Source organism: Sus scrofa, chromosome 1 (assembly GCF_054392235.1).
Source record: "Sus scrofa isolate SSC_HxYL_T2T_F1_AM1 chromosome 1, Sscrofa_HxYL_maternal_Yorkshire_Landrace_v2.0, whole genome shotgun sequence".
Lineage (NCBI taxonomy): Eukaryota > Metazoa > Chordata > Mammalia > Artiodactyla > Suidae > Sus > Sus scrofa.
In genome coordinates, this window is record NC_139383.1 from 264583004 (window position 1) to 264609595 (window position 26592).

General features: G+C 41.0%; 1 protein-coding gene across 3 annotated transcripts; it reads right to left on the reverse strand.

The window, feature by feature from the left end:
* Positions 1 to 6236: 6236 nt before the first annotated feature.
* Positions 6237 to 26209, reverse strand: ZFP37 (ZFP37 zinc finger protein). Of its 3 annotated transcripts, XM_005660335.4 has the most exons (4): positions 26046 to 26209; positions 13530 to 13656; positions 13082 to 13216; positions 6237 to 9945 (listed from the first exon to the last, which is right to left on the reverse strand). In XM_005660335.4, the coding sequence occupies exons 1-4, from the start codon at positions 26175 to 26177 to the stop codon at positions 8435 to 8437; spliced, it is 1905 nt and encodes a 634-aa protein (XP_005660392.3). In that variant the 5' UTR covers positions 26178 to 26209; the 3' UTR covers positions 6237 to 8434. The 3 variants fall into 3 exon arrangements, with proteins under 3 accessions (XP_005660392.3, XP_084848500.1, XP_084848511.1); XM_084992374.1 differs by lacking the exon at positions 13082 to 13216; XM_084992385.1 differs by lacking the exons at positions 13530 to 13656; positions 26046 to 26209 and having other exon boundaries at positions 6237 to 11037; positions 12985 to 13216.
* Between the last annotated feature and the right edge of the window lie 383 nt (positions 26210 to 26592).

The following is a 26592-nucleotide window of genomic DNA, read 5'->3' on the forward strand; positions in this document are numbered from 1 at the left end:
CACTTTGCTAATCTGAGATACAGTAATAAACACAATAAATGTTTATTGAGCACTTACTGTGTGTTTACTGAAGTAGGTTTTGACTGAGTTTCAACTGAGGTGGCTAAGTCGGGACGGTGCAGGGTTCTCCCTCCGAGTTAGCCCTGGGAGAGGGGAAGTCAGGTTACCTTTCATCTGGCAAACTCCAGATAATCATCCTGGAAAATGACATTCAGATGTCTTCTCCCAGGAGCACTTTCCCTGATGGGCCTGGGAGGACTTGGCCTCTGCTAAAGACTCATCAGATAGCTGCGGAGGGAAAGTGTTTGGGGTTAAACTGGGAGGGTGATTCAGAACCCCTAGGTTCTCCTCTCAGTCTAGCCTTGAACTTGCTCTGTGGCTTCCACCAGCCACTTTCCCTCAGTCCTCTTTTGTAAAGTAGAGAAAGGCGGTGAAATAACTCGTTTGGTGTTTGCTGACACAAAAAAAAGAAAATTTCAGCATCAGCATCAGTGAAAAGCACTTTAGAATCCATACTTTTAAAACAAATGCCATATAGTGTTATTACTGCTAAATTAATTAAACAGGGAGGCCATTAGACTGAGATGATTCTAATGCCTTAGCAGCCTTAGCAAACCTAAGCCCGTCAATGCCTCAATGTTAAGAAATCAAAACCTAAGGACAAACAATCACAAACAGTCAATGAGGCTTTCTCAAATAAGGCAAGTAGGGAGTTCCTGTTGTGGCTAACCGGTTAAGGACCTGATGTTGTCTCTGTGAGGATGCGGGTTCGATCCCTGGGCTGGTTCAGTGGTTTAAGGATCCAGCTTTGCCATAAGCTGCAATGTACGTTGAAGACGTGGCTCAGATCCAGTGTTGCTGTGGCTGTGGCATGGGCCACAAGTGCAGCTCTGATTTGACCCCTGGCCCAGGAACTTCTCTATGCCACAGGTGCAACTGTAAAAAGAAAAAAAAAAATCAAATAAAGTAACTGTTTAAGGTACAAGCAATCAGATAATGGCTTTGCTTTGCTTCTGGGTCTTCTCTGTTTAAAGCCTTGTCGCTAGCTCAGGCCAGGGGAGTACTACTAACCACCTCTGGTTTGGTGCTGCCCAATTCAAATCACTTTTTGCTCAAATAAACTCTTAAAAAATTAATATGCCTTAGTTTATCTTTGAACATTACTACAGAATGGCCAGTCTTAACTAATGATTGAATACATGGGGGATTAATTCTCCAGGTTCACTCAGATCTTTAAAACCAGAAACAGTGAACTTTGGACTTTTGGAATGTCCTTCCCAACTGTATGCCAGGAAAACTACTATTTATGCTTCAAACCTGGGCTCCCACATCCTCTTCTCTCTAGGTTTTTCCAGATCCCCCAGGCATCTGTTTCTTTTTGTGGGCACAGCTGTACAAGCCTTCCTCTGTCACAGCCACTTTGTTGCCTGGGACTGGGATTTCCAGTATTTTGTGTTTTTCTCCCTTTTCGTCTAACAGCTACTCAGGGCAAGACTGTGTCAGAATCAGCTTAGTTTCTCTGATCTTTTGGTTGGATATATAAATATATAAATATAAAGATATAAATATAATCTCCTGACTCTCCACAATGTAAAGCTCATTCTGATAGTGACCATGCAGCATGATCAATTGACAGGGGCATGATTTGTGCTGTGGGGGCTAACTTTGTCAGGGACTGGGTGGTAGTGGTGGGAGTGTGGGAAGGGCTCTCAGGAAGGCTTAGGTTTAATGATTTTAAAAACTGAGTCTTGGAGTTCCCGTTGTGGCTCAGTGGTTAACGAATCTGACTAGGAACCATGAGGTTGCAAGTTCGATCCCTGTCCTTGCTCAGTGGGTTAAGGATCCCACGTTGCCATGAGGTGTGGTGTAGGTGGCAGATGCGGCTCGGATCCTGCATTGCTGTGGCTCTGGCGTAGGCCGGTGGCCACAGCTTTGATTCAACCCCTGGCCTGGGAACCTCCATATGCTGCAGGAGCGGCCCAAGAAATGGCAAAAAGACAAAAAAACAAAAAAACAACAACCAAAAAAACTGAGTCTTGGGGGAGTTCCTGTCATGGCTCAGCGGTGATGAACCGGACTAGTATTCATGAGGACTCGGATTCAATCCCTGACCTCGCTCAGTGGGTTAAAGATCTGGCGTTACTATGAGCTGTGGTGTAGGTCCCAGACACTGCTCAGATCTGGCATTGCTGGGGCTGTGGCGTAGGTCAGCAGTTACAGCTCCAATTAGACCCCTAGCCTGGGAATTTCCATATGCCAAGAGTGCAGGCCTAAAAAGACAAACAAAAACAAAAAAACAAACCAAACAAAAACAAACAAACAAACAAAAAAAAACACCCTGAGTCTCGGAGAAAGAGCAGGAATTTGTCAGGAAAACAGTGAAGAACAGAATAGTACCACTTCTGACATCCCTGGATCTCCCATCCTGGTTCCACCTCCACATCTTTTAAGGTGATTCTCACACTCCTGTTTTGGGGAGAAATTCCTTGTCAAAGATCAGAGGAGTTTCCTTTGCCTTGTGTGGCCCTAAGTTAATAGTTCTTTTACATGTGTAATCTAATTCAGGAGTCCCCAGTCTACAGCTCTTGGGTAAATCTGACCTTGTGTCTGTTATAATAAATACAGTTTTACTGGCCAAGCTCATTCATTTACATATTGCCTATGATTGTTTTTGTGTTAGAACAGCAGAGTTGAGTAGTTGTGACAGAAACCATATGCCCCCTCAAGTTGTAACCAAGTTGGACCCTATGAGGTCTTCCCAGAAGAGACCCCCACCCATGGCCTCCACCTGCCTTTTGTCTGTAGAAAGACGTTAGTCAAAGAATAAACTTAAACAGGGAAGTAAGAAAATGCAGAAAAGAAAACAGTCAAGCAAGACAACACAGTAAGTTCAGCCATTAGACAAAGTCAAGGACCTTTAGTTCTTCCTCAAAGACTATAGATAATACTCTCAGCCATGTCCTTTGAGCTGTTTTTGCAGATACGGAAACACCCACCAGGTGGAAGAAGTTAACGGTCTGCTGCCCACAAATGCGCAGACCCCAGACCGGTTGGAACCAGATGATTGATGTTTCTGACTCCCAACTACCTCGCCACCAACCAATCAGAAGACTGTCCATGAGTTGATCTAACCCTGTCCCTTGAACACTGTAAGATTCCTCGCTACTCCCTTTAGGGCAGGACACAGGGTTTTTTTTGTTTTTTGTTTTTGTTTTTGTCTTTTTGTCCTTTTAGGGCCACACCTGTGGCATATGGAGGTTCCCAGGCTAGGGGTCGAATCAGAGCTGCAGCAGCCGGCCCACGCCAGAGCCACAGCAACACAGGATCCGAGCCTTGTCTGCCACCTACTGCACAGCTCACGGCAACGCTGGATCCTTAACCCACTGAGCAAGGCCAGGGATCGAACCTGCAACCTCATGGTTCCTAGTTGGATTTGTTAACCACTGAGCCACTGCGGGAACTCCAAGACTCAGTTTTTAAAATAATTAAACCTAAGCCTTCCTGAGAGCCCTTCCCACACTCCCACTACTACCACCCAGTCACTGACAAAGTTTAAAATCTTTACATTCATCATGAGCATATTTTATTTCATTAAGCATTGTGATAAAAGCTACACTAATATCCTCACACTCTTATTTTAGTTTCTGGGTTGGTTATCCATTTTCTTGAAATGGTCATATTTTCCTAATTCTTTGAATGTTTCGTGTCCTAGGTGTCATGAATGATAAATCATGGTAAGTTTTGTGTCCTAGATATCATGAATGATAAATCATGGCAATTCTGGATTCTGTTATATTTTTTTGCAGAAGTGTTAATGTTTTTGTCCTATCAAGTAATTAGCATGGTCGGACTCCACCTTTAAACTTGTCTCTGGGGCAGCAGCACAAATGAAAGCTCAGTTCTAAAGATAAAAAGGGTTAGGGGATGTGCCCTACCTGCATGGTTCAAGGGTCAGCCAGAGACATGAGCAGAGTTTATTCCCAAAATTTGGGTCCCCCCTCTCTTTTGCATCTCTCTTTTTTGGGGATTCTCCCTTTACTTTACAGTAGCTGTGGTTGCCATGAACTCAGTCTTATGGTTTTTCAAGTAAAAACAAAAACAAAAACCCTGCGTGTTTTCTCTCAAATTATCTCCTTCTGCCACACCAACTTCCATCTCATGAGGGTGTCATACTTTATTTAATCAATTAACAGGCAATTTGTTTTATCCAGCTTCTCTGTGTTCTGTGATAATTATAGTACACCCTATATCATAGACTCCTGGAAGCAGGAGTCCCAGACATTTTAAAGCTTTGATGTGTACTCTCAGATTTGCATTTAAATAGGTCGTACAAACTTGACTACCAAAGCAGTATATGAGCGACCTTGTTTTCTACCTTTCTTGCAAACTTGATTATTTTTAAAAATCTTGATTTAGAAGTTCCCGTCATGACTCAGTGGTAGTGAACCCAACTGGGATCCACGAGGATACGGGTTCCATCCCTGGCTTCCCTCAGTGGGTCAAGGACCCTGTGTTGCTGTGGCTGTGGTGTAGGTCAGCATCTGTAGCTCCAATTCGACCCCTAGCCTGGGAATTTCCATACTCTGTGAGCGTGGCCAGTAAAAGATTAAAAAAAAAAAAAAAACTTTAATGGAAAAATTTCTTACTTTTCCCTCTTCTGCATGCCAGAAGAGTTCAGCATCCATCTTTCTCTCTCTTCCCATACCTTCAGATTCTAAAAGATGCATGCCTAGAATGCTCTTCCACCATATATATATATACATGACTTGCTTCCTCACTCTTCAAAATTGTCACCAGTAAAGTGAGCTTGAGCTTACTCCACCACATCTGAAACTGCATTTTCTTACAGCTGCATTCCCCTGCACTGTTTTGTTTTTTGCCATACCACTTGTCACCCTCTGTTATACTCTATTTTTTTTTTTTCTTTGTTGGCCGTCCCGTGGTATATGGAATTCCTGGGCTCCATCAGTGATCAGATCCCAGTAGCAGATGCAACCTATGCCACGGCCAGATCCTTTAACACTATGCCAGGCCAGGGATGGAACCTGCATCCTGGCGCCACAGACACCACCAATCCCCTTGGGGCCACAGCAGGAATTCCATACTTCATATTTTAATTAGAGTTGACTCTTCAACAACACACGTTGAACTGTACAGGTCCAATTATACATGGATTTTATTCAACAAATATATACAGTGCTTCATGATTCATGGTTGATTGGATATGGAACAGTGGATTTTGAGAGCCAACTATGAGATTTAGGCATCCTCAGATTTTGTGGCTGGTCCTGAAACCAGTTACCTGTGGATACCAAGGGGCAACTATATTTAGATTTATTGCCTGTCTCCCACTCTAGAATTAAGCTGAGGACAAGATTTTTTTCGTTTTGTTTTGTTTTGTTGACTGCTATACCTCTAGGACTTAGAATAGTGTCCTGCATATAGTAGGTGATCAATATGACTTGAATAAAAGTTTTTAAATTGTTAATAATTAACTTTAAAGATATATGCCCCTTCCTCTTCTTTATATTAAATAAATGTCTCAGGAACATTTAAACATATTTTAAAAATTTACTTAACAATTATTCAGATCAGTGATTCTCAAAGTGTGGTCCCCAGACCAGCATCTTCTGGGAACTTACTTAAAATGCAAATTCCCAAGCCCCATCAACCACCTACTGAATCAGAAATTTTGAGAGCAGACCCATCTCTAAAGTCTGTGTTTTAATAAGCCCTCCAGGCAGTTTGATACATGCTAAAGCTTATGCATCACTGATTCAGACTCACCTATGTATGTCTATTTTCCTCCATTGTTTGCTTCTAATCATTTTTACACATCATTTCCTCATTTGTTGATGCTCAATTTTAATTCACTTTTTACTGCACAGGATGGCTTTCAGCATTTATTTCCACTATTCAGGAATATCTATATTCTTGACCATCCCAGGTGTGATAGTACCATGGGTTCTCCAAGAGGTGCAGGAAATTTAATCTGGCCATAATATGCAACTATTTCATTCTTCTAAAAAGTACAGATCTTCTACAGCTCTGGAAAGTGATGATTCATTCTATGCATAGTGCCAGTTTTTCACTTAGTAATAAATTACTGATGGAAATGTCTTTCATTTTTCTTCCCCTGAGAGTAAATAAGGTACTTGGTAATGAGGGCATAACATCCATAAATTGATCTTCAATGCATGCACACATATACACACACACTCACATTGACATACATGTTCCATTCTAAATATTTATACCTTTTAATTCTCCGAAATGAGGTCAAGCATGCAAGCACTGGAATGGAAAATATATGCAAAGATGGCATTTAATCACATATTTGTTGAGGGCCCATAATTATGTTACACTGGTATCTAGGTGAAATATTTACCGAGAACTATTGACCGTGGCTAGACAAGTTTTCCTTACCAACTCATATATTTATTCTGAGGAACAAATCAGATTGCAGTGAATGTGCTGGGAAAAAAATGTAAAAGGTAATATATATGCCAAATATTATTATTACTTTATATTATAAAACCATTTTTGTCCTTATGTTACTGATTTTAGTGTAACAACTTAAAATTTAAAATAGTTCAGACTCATGAGTAATAAATAGGAAAACAGATTTCCTGTGCAAACCCAAATTGATTAATAGTACTTTCTGGAGTGCATGTTTAAGGATGATTCTGAGGTCAAGTCTAGTTTTACCCAGAAGAAGTACAGTGATCCATTAACAAGTTCTGCTATTGGGTAAGAACAGGGAGTAATGCCATTTGTTGCAATACATTTGAAACCCCAGATTGAGGTATTTGTGTATAAGCACTCTGAATAGGAGATAAAAATGGAGTGACTGTTCAAAAGATCACGTTCATTCAGCTGCAATCACCATTCACATTCAGTCATTTTTTAAAAATATAGCAAATCAGGAGTTACCATTGTAGTATGGCAGGAAAACGAATCCGACTAGCATCCATGAGGATGTGGGTTCAATCTCTGGCCTCACTCAGTGTGTTGGGGATTTGGCATTGCCATGAGCTGTGGTGTAAGTCGCAGACACGGCTTGGATCCAGCATTACTGTGGCTGTGGCATACGCCGGCAGTTGTAACTCTGATTCGACCCCTTAGCCTGAGAACTTCCACGGGGTGGCCCTAAAAAGCAATGTGTGTGTGTGTGTGTGTGTGTGTGTGTGTGTGTGTGTATCTCAAATACATGGTGTTTCCTGGTGGTACAGAAGATTAAGGATCTAGCATTGTCACTGTAATGGCTTGGGTCGCTGCTAGAGCATGGTTTCAATCCCTGGCCTAGAAACTTACATATGCCATGGATGTTGCCAAAAAAACCCACAAAAAATGCAGCATATAGAAGAAACACAGTGCTGAGTTATAGCTGTAATTCATTATACATCTGCTAGGAAAAGCCTTTATAAATTCAATATCAAATATAATACCATATCCTCATTCATGAATAGGCATAGAAATCTTTGTCAAACAACATCATGGAGTGGGTTCAGTGAAAATTTTGATTAGTATTGATTTATACATTTTAATAAGATTTTAATTGTGAAAATAATATATGTACATGGTTTAAAAATTTAAACAGTATACAATAAAAAGGAGCTCTCCTTCTCATTCCACACACAGGCAAACACACATACCCTTAAGTGGGAACATACTATATCCACAGTTAAGCAACCTGCTTTTTTCACTTGACGATGTATCTTGAATAGCATACCTGTGTGTCCTCAGCTGCTTTCTTTCATTTCTCTTAATTTTGTGTTAACATTTTTTACATAAATAATAACCCTCATAAAGTTTTCTGCCAATGCAGAGGCTATAAAAGATATTAAGAGCTGCATGATAGCATCAAAGATGAAAGTCATACCAATGATCACACACATTTATACATAGTAACAAACAGATATGTAAATTCAATTTTCATATGTGATGCTTAAGTACACAATACTCAAGCAATTCAGGAACTGTCAGCATATGTAATTTGTTTCTCTAGTGCTCTGATTACTCAATTTGTTAACAATTTTAAAAGCTTTATATTTCAATCTGAATATACAGATCACTTATAATTATTTATAAAACAGTATTTTCTATAAAAGGTTTATTATCAAGTTTAAACTTTCCATCCATTTCCTCTATATAAAGATTCATTTTCAAATTCTCTTGTGTGTAATGAGGTATAACTTCTTGTTAAAGGCTTTCTAAAATCCTTTAAATTCAGAATACTTCCAAAGTTAAGTAATACTTTTAGTTCAGGTTTCCCACACTACTTTCATTTCTTTTCAGTCATGTCAGCAGCATGCAGAAGTTCCTGGGCCAGGGACTGAACACACACCAGAGCAGAAACCACAGCTGTAGCAGTAACAACACTGGATCCTTAACCCACCAAGAAGCTATCAAGGAACTGCATCCCACACTAATTTCAATCTTGAGATTTCTCTTCTAAATGAGTTTTCACATGTTTGGTAAGGGATGCATTTTGTTTGAAGGCTTTTCCACATTCATTACATTCATAAGGTTTCTCCCCAGTGTGGGATCTCTGATGTATAATAAGTTGTGACTTTGCATTGAAGGCTTTTCCACATTCATTACATTCATAGGGTTTCTCGCCAGTATGAGTTCTCTGATGTACAATGAGGTGTGACTTTTGGCTAAAGGCTTTTCCACATTCATTACATTCATAGGGCTTCTCCCCAGTATGAACTCTCTGATGCTGAGTAAGACCTTCAATTTGTTTGAAGGCCTTCCCACACTGATTACACTCAAAGGGACTTTCACCTGTATGAGTTCTCATATGGTAAGTAAGAGATGAGCTATGTCCAAAGGCTTTTCCACATTCATTACATTTATAGGGTTTCTCTTTAGTATGAGTTCTTTGATGTATAGTGAGGTGTGACTTCTTGCTGAAAGCTTTCTTACATTCACCACATTCAAAGGGTTTCTCACCTGTATGAATTCTCATATGTTTAGTAAGGGATGAACTATACTTAAAGGCTTTTCCACATTCATTACATTCATATGGTATTTCACCTGTATGAGTTCTCACATGTTCAGTAAGAGATGAGTTATACCTAAAGGACTTTCCACATTCCTTGCATTCATAGGGCTTCTCGCCTGTATGAGATCGTGCATGTTGAATAAGGTTTGAGCTATGTCTGAAGGTTTTTCCACATTCAGTACATTTATAGGGCTTTTCCCCAGTATGAACTCTCAGATGGTCAGTGAGGGCGTGTTTATGACCGTGGGCTTTGCCACACTGACTACATTCATATGGTTTTTCTCCAGTGTGAGTTCTCTGGTGTACAACAAGGTGTGATTTTTGGCTAAAGGCTATTCCACACTCATTACATTCATATGGTTTCTCCCCAGTATGAATTCTCTGATGGTCAACAAGTCCTTGTTTATGGCTGAGAACCTTCCCACATTCATTACATTCATATGGTTTCACTTTATTCTGAGTTTTGTCATGCTTAGTAGGAGACGAACTATGGCTGGACAATTTCTCATGTTTTTCTCCAGTTTGAAGTTTGTCTCGTTTAGTATGTTTCTTGCCAGTTTGACTTTTGTCAGTCCTTTTAGATGAGCTACGGTTGGATAACTTCTCATGTATTTTTTCAATCTGGCTTTTGTCTTTCTTTGCATCAGATAAGCTATGGCCGAATGATTTCCTGTGCTCTTTAGCTACATCACGTTTCTTTTCTGCATAGTTTTTTACATGACCAGGTAAGTCTAAATTCTTTTCATATGAATCAAATTTAAGAAGCTTTTTTTTTGAGGGAACATGCTTTGTACTCATATTTTTTTTCTCCAATGAACTACATTCATGGCCCTTTTTCTTAGTCAGATTTTTTTTCTTGAATGCAACTTCCCCAAGGAGTTTGTTTGGAGATTCCTGGTGGTTCTCCAGCTGGTCATCATCTTGCTGGACTTCCTCTAAAATGAAATTCAATGAGATAATCTTGTAAATCTTTGCATTCTCATATTTTGTAATACAACTTATAGAGAAATGCTCTGTTGTGGGGTTGAGTCTTTATTCAAGCCTAGTATCCTAATGTGAATGAAATAGCAAGTGCAAATATCCCTATCCTTTGGACTTGAGGGAGAAAGTGTTGTAGTAAAAATGGGAAAGAAAAGTGACAACAGAGACTAAAAAAAAGCTTTGGCTGTTTATAAATATGACCTTGCAACCTGGGACAGAAGATAAAATAAACACAAGGAGCAGTGAATATGAAATGGATGAAGTTAAAAGAGCTTGTAATTGTACTTGACACTTTTTGAAGTCTTTCCTGAGCCCAAGCTGCCCAGCTTTAATTGCCAATCTACCTACAGTATTTGGCTCTTAGAGCCTATACTATATTTATCCAACTTTTCATAGTCACAGTTGGAGGCTGTTGGCTCAAGTCAAGATGTTCAATGAGTCTGCCTCCTAAAAATGTATTATAGACTCTACTTAGTTTCCACTGGGTGCTATATTTTAAAATGATATGACAAGTACTATAAAGCTATATTTTCCCCATATAAACAGCAAGTTCATCAGGACAAAGAATGAGACATATACATTGACAGAAAAGCAGAGATGTAAGATAATGTGTCCCTAAAGAAACCATTTGCATAATCCCAGCTCCTAATGGCTTCCCAGTACTGGCTCTAGGCCCCAGCTGAAGGATCAGCCCTTAGGTTATAAGAAGCCTTGTGTAAATTTTTCCACTTTCTTAGGATAGCTCAAGTAAAATTTTGTGATTGAGGTATTAAGCAGGGAAGGATGTTTCATTGCTACCACCTATGATCAATATAATAATGAAATTCCTGTATTAAGAAACATCCCACAAGAATTCCCATTGTAGCTCAGCTGGTTAAGAAACTGATTGGTACCCATGAGGATGCGGGTTCAATCCCTGGCCTCATTCAGTGGGTTAAGAATCCAGTACTGCTGTGAGCTGTGGTGTAAGTCACAGACACAGCAGAGCTGGCATTGCTATAGCTATGGAATAGGCCAGCGGCTGCAGTTCCAATTCAACCCCTAGCCTGGGAACTTCCATACACCATGGGTGCAGTCCTAAAAAGACAAAATAAATAAACAAAATTTTAAAAGAAAGAAACATCCCACGGTTTCACTTAGTTCTCTGATGCCTTTATGGTATGATAAAATTTACAGTAATGAGATTGGCAAATAAACATTATACCATTTAGATTTATAGTGTACACACACACTTGTTTTCCAATAGTTTGCTATGGAGCACACCTTCCTGTCAGGTCACTCTAATTGTCAATCATAAATTTTAAGCTAATTCCTAACTATAAGTGACTGTTCATATTCTTTACTCCACACATTATACAACTGTACATTTTGAGATGTCTTTTCAACCCATACTTCCCTTCTCTGAATCCACCACTCACATTGACAGATGTAGGCAGCCATGTTTTTACTGTATGATCCAACTTCTGGTTGAAAGCAACTGACTGAACAGTGGTAAACATCAGGCCCCAGCTAACCCAACAACATTCTCTCTCCTAAGAATTTAGAATTAAAACTTAAAGACTTCTGTTAGCTAGATATGGACACTACATATGCAAAAACCTAAAAACTTAGGAGCTAGGACTACCATTTTCAGGGTGGCCTTTTTCAGCTATGTACATGTAAACGCAGAGGAAAGCTTCAGGGTAGGACTTAAAGAGATTCAGAAAGAGAAGATGCTATAAGAATCCCCATGACCTCAGAAAGAGATAAACAGTGAATAGTTGTCTTGGAAGTAAAAGAACATTACATGGATGAAGTGAAAACTAGATTCAAACAGAAAAGAATTATGGTGTTTAGGAGTTCCTATGATGGCTCAGAGGTTAACAAACCTACTAGCATCCATGAGAACCTGGGTTTGATCCTTGGCCTCATTCAGCGGGTTAAGGACCGGCGTTGCTTTGAACCGTGGTGTAGGTTGCAGATGCAGATTAGATCCCAAACTGCTGTTGCTGTGGACCCCTATCCTGGGAACCTCCATATGCCGTGGGTGCAGCCCTAAAAATAAAAAAAATTTTTTAAATGGGGGGGGGTAGTCTTTCCTTTTGTTTTTCTTTTTTTTATAGCTGCACATTGCAGCATATGGAAGTTCCCAGGATAGGGGTCGAGTCAGAGCTACAGCTGCTGGCCTATGCTATAGCCATAGTAGTGACAGATCTGAGCCACATGTGCAACCTATGCTGAAGCTTGCAGCAATGCCAGATCCTTAATCCATTGATCAAGGCAGGATCAAACCAGCATCTTCACAGACACTATGTCAGTTCTTAATCTCCTGAGCCACAACAGGAACTCCTTGGGGCCTTTCCTTAATGGGGCATAACTTAGCCTAAGCTGACTGATATGAGTGGTATAAGCAAATTCCCATTAAGTCACAGTGGCTCAGGACTACAGTGAAGCTCACATGAGAACTTCTCATGTGGACAGGTTCACAGAAGGAAGAGATATTAGAATCTCCAAGGCTAGATAATCATTGCAGTTTGTATTCCTCTTCCCCAGGAGGTTTTTTTTTTTTTTTTTTTTGGCAGCACCTGTGGCGGGCAGAAGTTCCCAGGCCAGGGACTGAACCTGTGCCACAGCAGTGACCCAAGCCACAGGACCTGAGCCACAGCAGTGACACCACCGGATCCTTAACCTACTGTACCACCAGGAAACCCCCGCCCCCAGCACACTTTGATATTTTTCTACTGCTACTTCCTGGATAAGAAAGAAGAGTCTAGGATCATTTTTTTTTTTTTTTAGGGCCACACCTGCAGCATATGGAAGGTCCCAGGCTAGGGGTCAAATCAGAGCTGTAGCTGCCAGCCTAAGCCACAGCCACAGCAATGCAGGATCCGAACCTCGTCTTTGACCTACACCACAGCTCATGGCAACACTAGATCTTTAACCTACTGAGTGAGGCCAGGGATCAAGCCCGAATTCTTATGGATCCTAATCGAGTTCATTAACTGCTGAGCCACGAAGGGAACTCCTAGAGTCTAGGATCTGTAAGACCAATTTAAGAATAATTATGCTTTGAAGAATTCCAAATTTGCCACCAAGAAACTAGGAACTTACTTCTGTTGGCTCCTACTTCCTTGGGTCTTGCTATTTCACTCAAACCACCTTGTTTGGGTTTTTTTCCTTTCCCCAGCCACAGCTCTTCTCCTTTTCCCAACTTGGATATCATATCTGGTTTGAGAGTTTGACACCCTACTCATGAGAAAAAGTAAAAATTGAGTGTTAGGACAACAAACAACCCAGAAATCAAGCCCTAACATTTGAGCTTCAGAGCTCAATTTTAAAGGATAAAATATACATAGCTTCTGAGATTTCACAATGCAGATGCCCATGTACCCCATCTAAGTAGACCTTCCATTTTGCAGCCAGGGGTACAAGGATTCTGCCTAGTACCCAAAGGAGATTAAAACTTTGACTCACAAAAGTCAAGGATAAACTTATCAAGGACTTCAGAGAGAAGGTATCACAGTAGGCACATTCTGAATTACAAAGGAACTGTCCTTACCTGTTGAGGCTAGGTTGCTATAATTCTCCAGCATCACATCCTTGTACAGGCTCCTCTGAGTGGCATCTAGTTGCTCCCATTCCTTCTTGGTAAAGGCCAGAGTCACATCTTTGACTGTTACTGGTCCCTGCAATAGCATATTCCTAGTTCAATCTCATCAGTGAGAGCCTTGGACAAGATAATGATGACTTGTTCTTACCTTGGCCATTCACTGTTCATCATAATGTTATATAGGGGGCTTATTTTTCACCCAATTTCACATTTCTGTGGGGTTTTTTTTTATTATTCTTTGGGAGTTTTCATTGTTGTTGTTTTACTTTGTTTGCTTTTCAGGGCTGCACCTGTGCCTTATGGAAGTTCCCCAGCTAGGGACTGAATAGGAGCTGTGGCTGCCAACCACAGCCATAGCAACGTGGGATCTGAGCCACATCTGCGACCTACACCACAGTTCTCAGCAACCCCAGACCGTTAACCCACTGAGTGAGGCCAAGGAACAAAACCATATCCTCATGGATACGACTTGGGCTTGTTTCTGCTGAGCCGCAATGGGAAATCCCACAATTTTGTTTTTGAGCAACAAAAATTATATTCAGAAATGTCCCTATTATGGAATAAATGTTTGTGTTCCCTCCACTGCCCCTACCCCAAATTTGTTGTTGAAACCTTGCCTGCCAAGATGATGATATTAGGAGATAGGGCCTTTGGGAGATAATCAGGATTAGATGAGGTCATGAGACTGGAATCTTCATGGATGAGATTAGTGCCCCTATAAGACTCATGAGAGCTGCAGCTGTGGCACAGGTTCATTCCCTGGCCCAGGAAGTTCCATGTGCCACAGGCCCAGGGGAAAAAAAAAAAAAAAAAAAAGAGTCACGAGAGAGCTTGCTTCCTTTCTCTGCTCTTTCTGCCATGTGATGATATAACAAGAAGTCTGAAAGCTAGCAGAGGGCTTTCACCAGATCCCAACAACCATGCTGTACTCTGATCTCAGACTTCTAGCCTCCAAAACTGTCAGAAATAAAGTTCTGTTGTTTTAAGCCATGCAGTCTAGGGTACTTTCAAAAAAAAAATTGCATGATTATCAGAAAGACAATTACAGGACGGGATTAAGATGGCAGAATAGAAGGACTGGAGCTCAACTTCTCTCCTAAAAAACAACAAAATTCACAGCTAAAGACTGAGCACTCTTCACCTAAATGGACTGAAAACCTTAAAAAAGATATCCTACTCCAGAAGAAAAAGAGGAGGCCACATCAAGAGGTGGGAGGGGCGATTTCACAATATAAACAACCCCATACCTCCCGGGTGGGACGCTCCAAAGACTGAAAACTAACTGGTTCACAGAGACTGACCTACAGGAGTGAGAGTTCTGAGCCCCACATCAAACTCTCATGTGTGGAGATCTGGCATGGGGAGAAAGAGCCCCGGAGTATCTGGCATTGAAGGCCAGTGGGGGTTGTGCACAAGAGCTCCACAGGACTGGGGGAAACAGAGACCCCATTCTTAAAAGGCACACACGGACTTTCACGTGCACTGGGTCCCAGGGCAACGCAAAGTCTCCATAGGAATCTGGGTCAAAACTGACTACAGTTCTTGGAGGACATCCTGGGAAAACAGGGGTGAATGTGGCTTGTTGTGAGGGAAGGACACTGAAAGCAAAGCTCTCGGGAATATTCAGCAGCCTACCTTTCTCTGGAGGTGGCCATTTTGGGAAAATCTGGCCCCACCCATCAGTCAGCTGCTGAGAAGCCTCAAGGCAAACAACAATCCAGGTGGGATCACAGCCCTGCCCCTCAGTAAACAGGCTACCTAAAGACCACTCAGGCACACAGCTGCCTCTAATCCCTCCAGAGACTAAGCCCCACCCACCAGAGGGATTAGAATCGGCTCCACCTACCAGGGGGCAGGCATCAGCCCCTCCAATCAGGAAGTCTACAGCAAGCCCCCATACTGACTTCTGCCACGGGGTGGCGGGGGGGAGACACCAGAAGTAAGAGATGCTACAACTCTATTATCTGTAAAAAGGTCACCACACCAAAAACCTATAAAAATGAAAAGACAGAGAACTATAACTCAGATGAGGGAGAAAGGAAAAACAGCTAAGCAAGGAGGAGATTCTTAGCCTTCAGGAAAAAGACTTTAGTCTGTTGATGCTGAAGATGATGCAAGACAATGGAAATAAACTGGAGGCAAAGATGGATAACTTATAGGAAACACTGACCAAAGAGATACAAGATATAAAACTTAAATAAGAAGAGATGCAAAACACAATAACTGAAATAAAAAAATTCACTAGAAGCAACCAACAGCAGAATACAGGAGGGAGAAGAATGAATAGGTGAGGTGGAGGACAGCTTAGTGGAAATTACGGATGCAGAACAGAAAACAGAAAAAAAAATTGAAAACAAATGAAGAGAGTCTCAGAGAATTCTGGGACAACGTTAAACACACCGACATCCATATTATAGGGGTGCCAGAAGGAGAAGAGAGAGAGAAGGGGACAGAAAAAATATTCCAAGAGATAATAGCCGAAAACTTCCCTAACATGGGGAAGGAATCACTCACTCAAATCCAGGAAGCACAACGAGTACCTATAAAATAAACCCAAGGAGGAACACACCAAGACACATACTAATCAAACTGACCAAAATTAAAGACAAAGAGAAAATCTTGAAAGCAGCTAGGGAAAAGAAACAAATAACATACAAGGGAACCCCAATAAGGCTATTGGCAGATTTTTCAACAGAAACTCTGCAGGCCAGAAGGGAGTGGCATGATATACTCAACGTGATGAAAGGTAAAAACCTCCAACAAAGATTACTCTACCCAGCAAGGGTCTTGTTCAGATTTGAAGGAGAAATCAAAACCTTCACAGATAACCAAAAGCTGAGAGAATTCAGCAATACTAAACCAGCCTTACAACAAATACTAAAGGAACTTCTATAGACAGAAAAGAACAAGAGAAGAAGGAGAGGAAAAAGAGCAGCAAAAACAAACCCAAAGCAATTAATAAGATGGCAATAAGAACATACATATCAATAATTACCTTAAATGTGAATGGACTAAATGCCCCAACCAAATGACATAGACTGGCCGAATGGATACAAAAACAAGACCCATATATATGCTGTCTTCAAGAGACCCACTTCACTTCGAGGGACACATACAAATTGAAAGTGAGAGGATGGAAGAAAACATTTCATGCAAACAGGGATCAAGAGAAAGCTGGAGTAGCAACACTCATATCAGACAAAATAGACTTTAAAATGAAGAGTATTTTAAGGGACAAGGAAGGACACTACATAATGATCAAAGGATCAATCCAAGAAGAAGATATAACAATTGTAAATATCTACGCACCCAACACAGGTTCACCACACTATGTAAGGCTACTGCTAACAACCTTAAAAGGAGAAATCGACAATAACACAATCATAGTGGGGGACTTTAACACCCCACTTACAGCAATAGGCAGATCAACCAGACAGAAAATCAATAAGGAAACACACGCCCTGAATGATGCATTAAACCAGATGGACTTAATAGATATTTATAGGACATTCCATCCAAAAGCAACAGAATACACATTCTTCTCAAGTGCACATGGAACATTCTCTAAGATTGATCATATCCTGGGCTACAAATCCAACCTTGGTAACTTTAAGAAAATTGAAATCATATCAAGCATCTTTTCCGACCACAACGCTATATGACTGGAAATCAACAACAAGAGAAAAACTGCAAAAAACACAAACACATGGAGACTAAACATGCTACTAAACAACCAATGGATCACTGAAGAAATCAAAGAGGAAATTCAAAAATACCTAGCAGCAAATGACAATGAAGATATGACACTCCAAAACCTATGGCATGTAGCAAGAGCCATTCTAAGAGGAAAGTTTAGAGCAATATAAGCCCACCTCAGGAAACAAGAAAAATCTCAAATAAACAAACTAACTTTACATCTAAAGCACCTTGAGAGAGAAGAACAGACAAGACCTAAAGTTAGTAGAAGGAAAGAACTCATAAAGATCAGAGCAGAAATCAATGAAATGGAAACAAAGAAAACCATAGAAAAGATCAATGAAATGAAAAGCTGGTTCTTTGAAAAGATCAACAAAATTGATAAACCCTTAGCCAGACTTATCAAGCAAAAAAGAGAGAGGACTCAAATCAATAACATTAAAAATGAAAAAGGAGAAGTAACAACGGACATCACAGAAATACAAAGGATCATAAGAGACTACTATATGCAACTATATGCCAATCAAACAGAAAACCTAGAAGACATGGACAAATTCTTAGAAAAATACAATCTTCCAAGACTAAACCAAGATGAAATAGAAAAGATGAATGGACCAATCACAAGAACTGAAATTGAAACTGTGATGAAAAACTTCCAACAAACAAAAGTCAAGGACCAGACAGCTTCACAGGCGAATTCTATCAAACATTTAGAGAAGAGCTAACACCCCTCCTTCTGAAACTATTTCAAAACATTGCAGAGGAAGGGATACTCCCAAACTCATTCTATGAGGCCACCATCACCCTGGTACCAAAACCAGACAAACATTCCACAAAAAAAGAAAACTACAGGCCAATTTCACCAATGGAACATCGATGCAAAAATCCTCAACAAAATACTAGCAAATCACATCCAACAATACATTAAAAGGATTATACATCATGATCAAGTGGGTTTTATCCCAGGGATGCAAGGGTTCTTCAATATCCGCAAATCCATCAGTGTGATACACCACATTAACAAACTGAAGAATAAAAACCACATGATCCTCTCAATAGATGCAGAAAAAGCCTTTGACAAAATCCAACACCCACTTCTGATAAAAACCCTTCAGAAAGTGGGCATAATGGGAACCTACCTCAACATGGTAAAGGCCATATATGACAAACCCACAGTAAATATCATTCTCAATGGTGAAATGCTGAAAGAATTCCCACTGAGATCAGGAACAAGACAAGGATGTCTGCTCTCGCCACTACTCTTCAACATAGTTCTGGAAGTCCTAGCCACAGCAATCAGAGAAGTAAAAGAAATAAAAGGAATCCAAATTGGAAAGGAAGAAGTAAAACTATCACTATTTGCAAGTAACATGATACTATACCTAGAGAATCCTAAAGACTCTACCAGAAAATTATTAGAGCTCATCCACAAATTTGGGAAAGTCAGAGGATACAAAATCAATACACAGAAATCGACAGCATTTCTATACACTAACAATGAAAGAGCAGAAAAAGAAATTAGGGAAGCAATCCCGTTTACCATCTCATTCAAAAGAATAAAATACCTAGAAGTAAACCTACCTAAAGAGACAAAAGACCTGTACTCTGAAAACTATAAGACACTGATGAAAAAATCAAAGATGACACAAATAGATGGAAAGATATACCATGCTCGTGGATTGGAAGAGTTAATACTATCAAAATGACTACACTACCTAAGGCAATCTACAGATTCAATGCAATCCCTATCAAATTACCAAGGACATTTTTCACAGAACTCAAACAAAATATTTTAAAGTTTGTTTGGAAGCACAAAAGACCCAGAATAGCCAAAGACATCCTGAAAAAGAAAAATGGAGCTGGAGGAATCAGGCTCCTGGACTTCAGACTATACTACAAAGCAACAATCATAAAAACTGTGTGGTACTAGCACAAAGACAAAAATATAGATCAGTGGAAGAGGATAGAAAGCCCAGAATTAAACCCACACACCTACAGCCAACTAATCTATGACAAAGGAGGCAAGAATATACAATGGATAAAGGACAGCTTGGTCAATAAGTGGTGCTGGGAAAACTGGATGGCCACATGGAAAAGAATGAAATTAGAACACTCCCTAACACCATACACAAAAATAAACACCAAATAGATTAAAGACCAAGATATAAGACCAAACACTATCAAACTCTTAGAGGAAAACATAGGCCAAACACTCTCTGACATAAACGACAGCAACATCTTCTCAGATCTACCTCAGAGTATTGACAACAAAAACAAAAATAAATAAATGGGACCTAATCAAACCTCAAAGTTTCTATACAGCAAAGGAAAGCCTAAACAAAATGAAAAGACAACCCACAGAATGGGAGAAAATCTTTGCAAGTGAATCGACTGACAAGGGATCAATCTCCAAAATTTATAAACAACTTCTGCAGCTCCATACCAAAAAAACAAACAACCCCATCCAAAAAATGGGCAGAAGATCTAAACAGACAGTTCTCCAAAGAAGACATACGGATGGCCAAAAAACACATGAAAAGATGTTCAACATCACTCATTATTAGAGAGATGAAAATCAAAACCACCATGAGGTACCACCTTACACCAGCCAGAATGGTCATCATCAAAAAGTCTACAAACGATAAGTGTTAGAGAGGGTGTGGAGAAAAAGGAACACTCGTACACTGTTGGTGGGATTGTAAATTGGTGCAACCCCTGTGGAAAACAGTATGGAGATTCCTCAGAAAACTAAACATAGAACTACCATTTGTTCTAGCAATTCCACTCCTGGGCATCTACCCAGAGAAAACCATGACTCACAAAGACACATGTACTCCAATGTTCATTGCAGCACTATTTATAATAGCCAAAACATGGAAACAACGTAAATGTCCATCGACAGAGGAGTGGATCAAGAAGATGTAGTACATAGGCACAATGGAATATTACTCAGCCATTAAAAAGAACGAACTACCAGCATTTTTAGCAACATGGATGGACCTAGAAATTATCACACTAAATGAAGTCAGCCATACAATGAGACACCAACGTCAAATGCTTTTGCTGAAATGTGGAATCTGAAAAAAGGACAGACGGAACTTCTTTGCAGAACAGATGCTGACTCACAGACATTGAAAAACTTATGGTCTCTGGAGGAGACAGTTTGGGAGGTGGGGGGAATGTGCTTGGGCTGTGGGATGGAAATCCTGTGAAATTAGATTGTTATGATCATTATACAACTACAGATGTGATAAATTCATTTGAGTAATTAAAAAATAAAATAAAGATAATTACAAAAACAAACAAACCAGAATCAGTCTTTATCTTTTCTGTGTAACAAAAGACTATGGGGGAAAAAAAAAAAAAAGGAGTTCCCGTCCTGGTGCAGTGGAAATGAATCTGACTAGGAAGCATGAGGTTGTGGGTTCGATCCCTGGCCTTGCTCAGTGGATTAAGGATCTGGCATTGCTGTGAGCTGTGGTGCAGGTCTCACATGCAGCTTGGATCTGGCATTGCTGTTGCTGTGGCTGTGACTGGCAGCTGTAACTCCAATTAGACCCCTAGCCCAGGAACCTCCATATGCCAAGGGCGCAGCCCTTTTAACAACAACAAAAAAAAGACTATGAGTAGCGTTTATAGAGTTTTGAAGTAGAAGAATTGAGACCCTTGGTTTTTATAACCAGTCAAGAAAAAGTCATTTATGTTTGGAAGCAAAAGTAAAGTATTTTAGGCATGTAAGGATGCAGAAAGAATATTATCTATGTACTTCAGAAAGAAAGAGAAGGAGGGAGAGAGGAAGTAAGGGATGTGGTGGGAGGGATGAGGAGAGAGAAAGGAGAAAAAGAGGAACAATTTTATTTTTATTTTTATTTTTTGGCTGAGCCCACAGCATGTGTAAGCTCCCAGGCCAGGAATCCAACTCATGCTACAACAGCGACCTGAGCCATAGCAGTGACAACACCTTAACCCACTGAGTCATAAGGGAACTCCGGGAATGATTTAAAAAAAAAAAAAAGGAAAACTGAATCAGAATAAAGATTTTGAGATTGGGAAAAATTCAATAATATATAAGAGAGTGCTATGAATAAGAAAGCAGTAAAATGTCTAGTTACTTCCAAGTAACCTGATAATATTTTTTTTTTGCAATTGTTATAAAAGTATCCTTAAAATCAAGAGGTAGGATGTAACAAAAATAAGCAGGAATATAACTGGTTGTGGACTGGGGAGAAATGAAAGCATGTTAAAGTTTTACTCTTATTAGGCAACTACCAGAGAATTTTGAAATTAATAATTATACATTCAAACATGTCTCCTTAACATTTAAAGATCACCTCTTAACTCCACAGACCATTGATTAACTGCATATGTCATCAGTCTCTACCTCACAAACTTCCAGTCACTGATTTCTGTAAGACCTGTCATTACTTGCCACTGGCCTCCCAATCACTGAGCCAGCCTGGCCCTTCCCAGTCAGCAAGCCTAGAATTCCAAAATGACTGATCCCAACAATCCTCCCAGTCACTAACAGCAGCAGATCTCCCAGTCACTTGCCCCCAACAAACACTCTGATCACATATTCTCACAGGTTCAATTATTGATACCAGTGGAACATATCAATCTCCATCTCTGCTATGACACCAAATCTTATTAATCTCCAATCACTGACATGACAGAACTCTCAATAGTGCCTTTACAGAAACCCTACTTACTGCCAGCAAACTCCACTACACGCTGCTCACCCTCTTTAGGCATTCCCTTCATCTGATGGCTTTAACCAAAATCTACCTGTCTCCTTACGATTCTGCTCCCTTCCAGTGGTCCCCAGTGGAGGTTGCTGACCCACTTCCACCCCCACTCATGAACTTCAGGGCTAGAGATGAGGTAAATAATATTTTCAACTGTTTTTCATTTATCCTTCAAAACTCCTATCTTGTTTAGAGTATCACCAGACTTGAAACCATTAACGGTTTGCTCTGATGAGTCACTAGAAAGACTCATAGGATTCAGGAAAGGGTTGTACTCATAGCTATGATTTAGCACAGCAAAAGAATTCAAAGCAGAATCAGTTAAGGGAAAAGGTGCAAGAGGTGAAGTTCAAAGGAAACCAGGCACAAATTGCCAAGAGTCTTCCCCAGTGGGGTCACACAGCACACACTTAACTCTTCCAGAAATGAGATGTACTAACACATATGAAATGTTGGTTACCAAACAATGTGACTGACAAGGGTTTTATTTCCAAAATATGCAAACAGCTCATACAACTCAACACCAAAAAAAAAAAAAAAAACCACAAAAAAACAAACCCAATCAAAAAATGGACAGAAGATCTAAACAAACATTTCTTCAAAGAAGACAAACAATGACCAATAGGCACATGAAAAGATGCTCATCATCGCTAATTAATAGAGAAATTATAGAAATCAAAACGACAATGATATACCACCTCATACTGGTCAGAATTTTGACTCATACCTGTCAGAATGGCCATCATTAAAAAGTCTACAAATAGGAGTTCCCGTTGTGGCGCAGTGGTTAATGAATCCGACTAGGAACCATGACGTTGCGGGTTCGGTCCCTGCCCTTGCTCAGTGGGTTAACGATCCGGCATTGCCGTGAGCTGTGGTGTAGGTTGCAGACGCAGCTCGGATCCCGTGTTGCTGTGGCTCTAGCGTAGGCCAGTGACTACACCTCCGATTAGACCCCTAGCCTGGGAACCTCCATATGCCGCGGGAACGGCCCAAAGAAATAGCAAAAAGACCAAAAAAAAAAAAAAGTCTACAAATAAATGCTGGAGAGGATGTGGAGAAAAGGGAACCCTCCTGCACCGCTGGTGGGAATGTAAATTGGCACACTATGCCACTATGGAAAATAGTATTGGGTTCCAGCGCCAGGAAATAAAACCCACACCACAGCAGCAACCCAAGCCACGGCAGTGACAACACCGGATCCTTAACCTGCTGTGCCACTTGGGAACTCCTATTTTTAGTTTTTGAGGAAGCGCCATACTGTTTTCTCGTTGGAAACTCTATTTTTAGGGGTTTTGGGGGATTTAGGGGGCTGTACTCAAGGCATTCAGAGGTGTTTTTAGATCCCTCCTGGTGCAGTAGGTTAAAGGATTCGGCTTTGCTGCAGCTGTGGTGTAGGTCACAGCTGTGGCTTGGACTCAATCCCTGGCCCTGGGACTTCTATATGCCAAGGTCATGGCCATAAAATTTTTAAAAAAGAGTTGCCCTATGGTCCAGCAAGTCCATTCCTGGGTATATATACAGAGAAAACTAGAATTTGAAAACATCCCTGCACTCCAATATTCACAGCAGCACTGTTTACAACAGCCAAGACAAGGAAGCAATCTAAATGTCCATCAATAATGAATGGATAAAGAAGATATGGTGCACATATACAATGGAATACTTCTCAGTCATATAAAAGAATAAAATAATGCCATTTGCAGCAACATGAATGGATTCAAGATTATCATGCTAAGGTCAGAACATCAGAGAAAGACAAATACCAAATGATATCACTTATATGTAGAATCTAAAATATGACACAAATGAATTTCTTTACAAACAGAAACAGACTTACACATATAGAAAACAAACTTAGAGCTACCAGAGGGAAAGGGAGTGGGGGAGGGATGAATTAGGAGTTTGGGATTAGCAGATACAAACTACTATATGTAAAATAGAGAAACAACAAGCTCCTACAGGGAACTATATTCAGTATCTTGCAGTGAACAATACCGGGAAGAATATAAAAAAAAATACACACACACATATAACTGAATCACTTTGCTGCACAGGAGAAACTAACACTATAAATCAACTACATACCTCAGTATTTTTTTAAATGCTGTTTACCAAAGAAGCTCATTAGAGACTCAATAGCACCCAAGGGGTTTCCTAGGGATTGGTCAGAATAGGCACTCTCTGCCTAGCCCATACCCAAAATCCCAGGTCCCCAGAAGGGAATAAGATATTCAGCATAAATTACATTGTTTACATAGTTGAGGTAATGAGTCACTTTTCTAATTCCTCAGAACAGTGGGAAGAGGTGTTCCTTCTCTCACTTTGGGGAGTTTCTCCACTTATGCTCTGGATCCCATCCTCAACTGCCTTCTCAAGGACTTTGCCCCTACAATTAACCTCAATCTCTCTCTCTCTCTCTCTCTTTTTTTTTTTTTTTTTTTTTTTTTTTAAGGGCCACACCTGCGGCATATGGAAGTTCCCAGGCTAGGGGTGGAATCGGAGCTATAGCGGCCGGCCTATGCCACAGCCACAGCAACGCAGGATCTGAGCTGTGTCTGTGACCTACACCCCAGCTCATGGCAATGCTGAATCCTTAACCCACTGAGCGAGGCCAGGGATCGAACCTGCATCTTCATGGATGCTAGCTGGGTTCATTAACCGCTGAGCCACAACAGGAATTCCCTCTTTCTCTTTTGTACCATCTATTTTTTCTTTTCTTCTGGGTCATTCCCAATGACACACAAAGTTGCTTTAATATCATCATATGAAAAAATTTACCCCGATCATTCTACTAAAAGAGCTCTAATCAATCAAAATAGCCATTGAGCGACATTGTGCCAAAGTCAAATTCTCTGTAGTCATGCTTTTGGAACTCATAAGAGCATGACACAACTGACTACTCTCATTGTCTTGAAAAGCTTCCTTATGTTTCTTTGACACCACATTTACACAGTTTTCCTCCTACCTCAGTGGCTACTCCTCATTCTCCTTTTTCTTATTTTCAAAAATTTTTCTATTAATTTTTGGTTCTCTACTAGAGCTCAAAACGTCAGACTGACCCAGAGCTCTGACCTTTGCCCTCTTTTCTTCCTTATCTGCCATCTCTTCCTAGGCAATCTCATCCAATCTTAGGGCTTTAAATGCCATCTTTACGCTGATGCTTTTCAAATATGGATTCCCTAGCCCACAGCTCTCCTAAGTTCTAGATCCATATACCTAACAATGACTCAACATCTCTATTTGAACATGTAACGGGGCATCTTGACATGGCCCAAAAAGAACCACAGTCACCCACCCAGGCTCCCGTTTAACCCATCAAATCTGGTCTTCTCCAACACAACCCTTTCTCAGAAAATATGAAATCTACTCAGTTCCAAAAGGCCTAGATGGAAATCTTGATTCCTTTTTTTTTCCCTCTTGCTTGCTCCATATCAATTCATCAGTAAGTCCTATTGGCTCATCTCCAGATTTATTCTAAATCGTTTTTGTCATTTCACTGCTACAATCCTATTCTAAACCATCATCATCTCTTCCCTTTAACTATTGCGATAGACCACTATCTGACCTGCACCTCTGCACACAGAGACAATTCAGTGTCTTAACTACCACAGGCACAATAATTGGTGGCTCCATAGACATTCCCAATTGCGACCCCCGCAGACCTCCCCAATCTCTGATACACCACAGGGCCCCCTTTCTGATCCCCATGGCTTTCCCAACTCTGACTTTTCGTGACTGCCACAGACCCCTCCCCACAACCACTGTCACCGCAGATCTCTCCAACACTGATTTCTTAAACTGTAACGCACCGACCACCCCACCCCCACGCTACACCAGAAATCCCTAAGGATGCCAACATCATCCCCCTGCTCTCCTCCCCAACCTCCCCACAAAAGGCCCTCCAGCATCGACTCCAATTCCCAAATCTCCTATCTTCAACACGCCAGTAACCCTCCAGTAACTGACACCTGATTAGACTACATCAGACCACCAGACGACCCCGCCCCAGCATTGCGCTCACCGCGGTGCTGCCCCTGGGCTCCGACACAGCCATCTCCGGGGGACACCCGACCTCTTCGGCGGTCCCTGCGCTTCTCCTCTGGTAAATGGTCTCTGGCTTTGTCAGGATCTGGGAGCAGGCGGGGGCCGTCATGGCCGCCACCCGGAGCGCGGCCTCAGCCCCTCCGGCAGCTGCGATGGCGGCGCACTTGGGTATCCGCTGCGGGCGCGGCCATCTTGACCGAGACCCCGCCGTACAAAGGACCCTCCGCGCTCCGGGTGGGCTCGGAGACTGGTGACCCGACTATCTTAGAAGGTGTTGCAGTGGTGAGACACGAAGGGGCAGAAACCAGGTTTGGTTACCCACTGCAAAGTGCTCGCTGTGCCTGACACACCACCTCTGGTGCTCAGAGGTTTCAACACTTGAGCACAGAATTTGTACTTGATTTTCCCAGTCAGTGCAGCCAGATGCGGTGAAACCAGGAATCGCGCTGCCTACTGCGGACTGCAGAGAGCTGGAATAATGAGAGAAACTGAAAGCAGAAAGAAAAGTCCGACCGGGCAGGTGC

Bases quoted from the DNA above. Each gene is read 5' to 3' on its own strand.
- ZFP37 (XM_005660335.4), bottom strand. From the start codon at position 26,177: ATGACGGCCCCCGCCTGCTCCCAGATCCTGACAAAGCCAGAGACCATT. The intron at 13,657-26,045 runs GTGAGCGCAATG...ATGCTATTGCAG, and splicing joins AGCCCAGGGGCAGCACCGCG to GGACCAGTAACAGTCAAAGA. The intron at 13,217-13,529 runs GTAAGGACAGTT...TCTCATGAGTAG, and splicing joins TAGCAACCTAGCCTCAACAG to GGTGTCAAACTCTCAAACCA.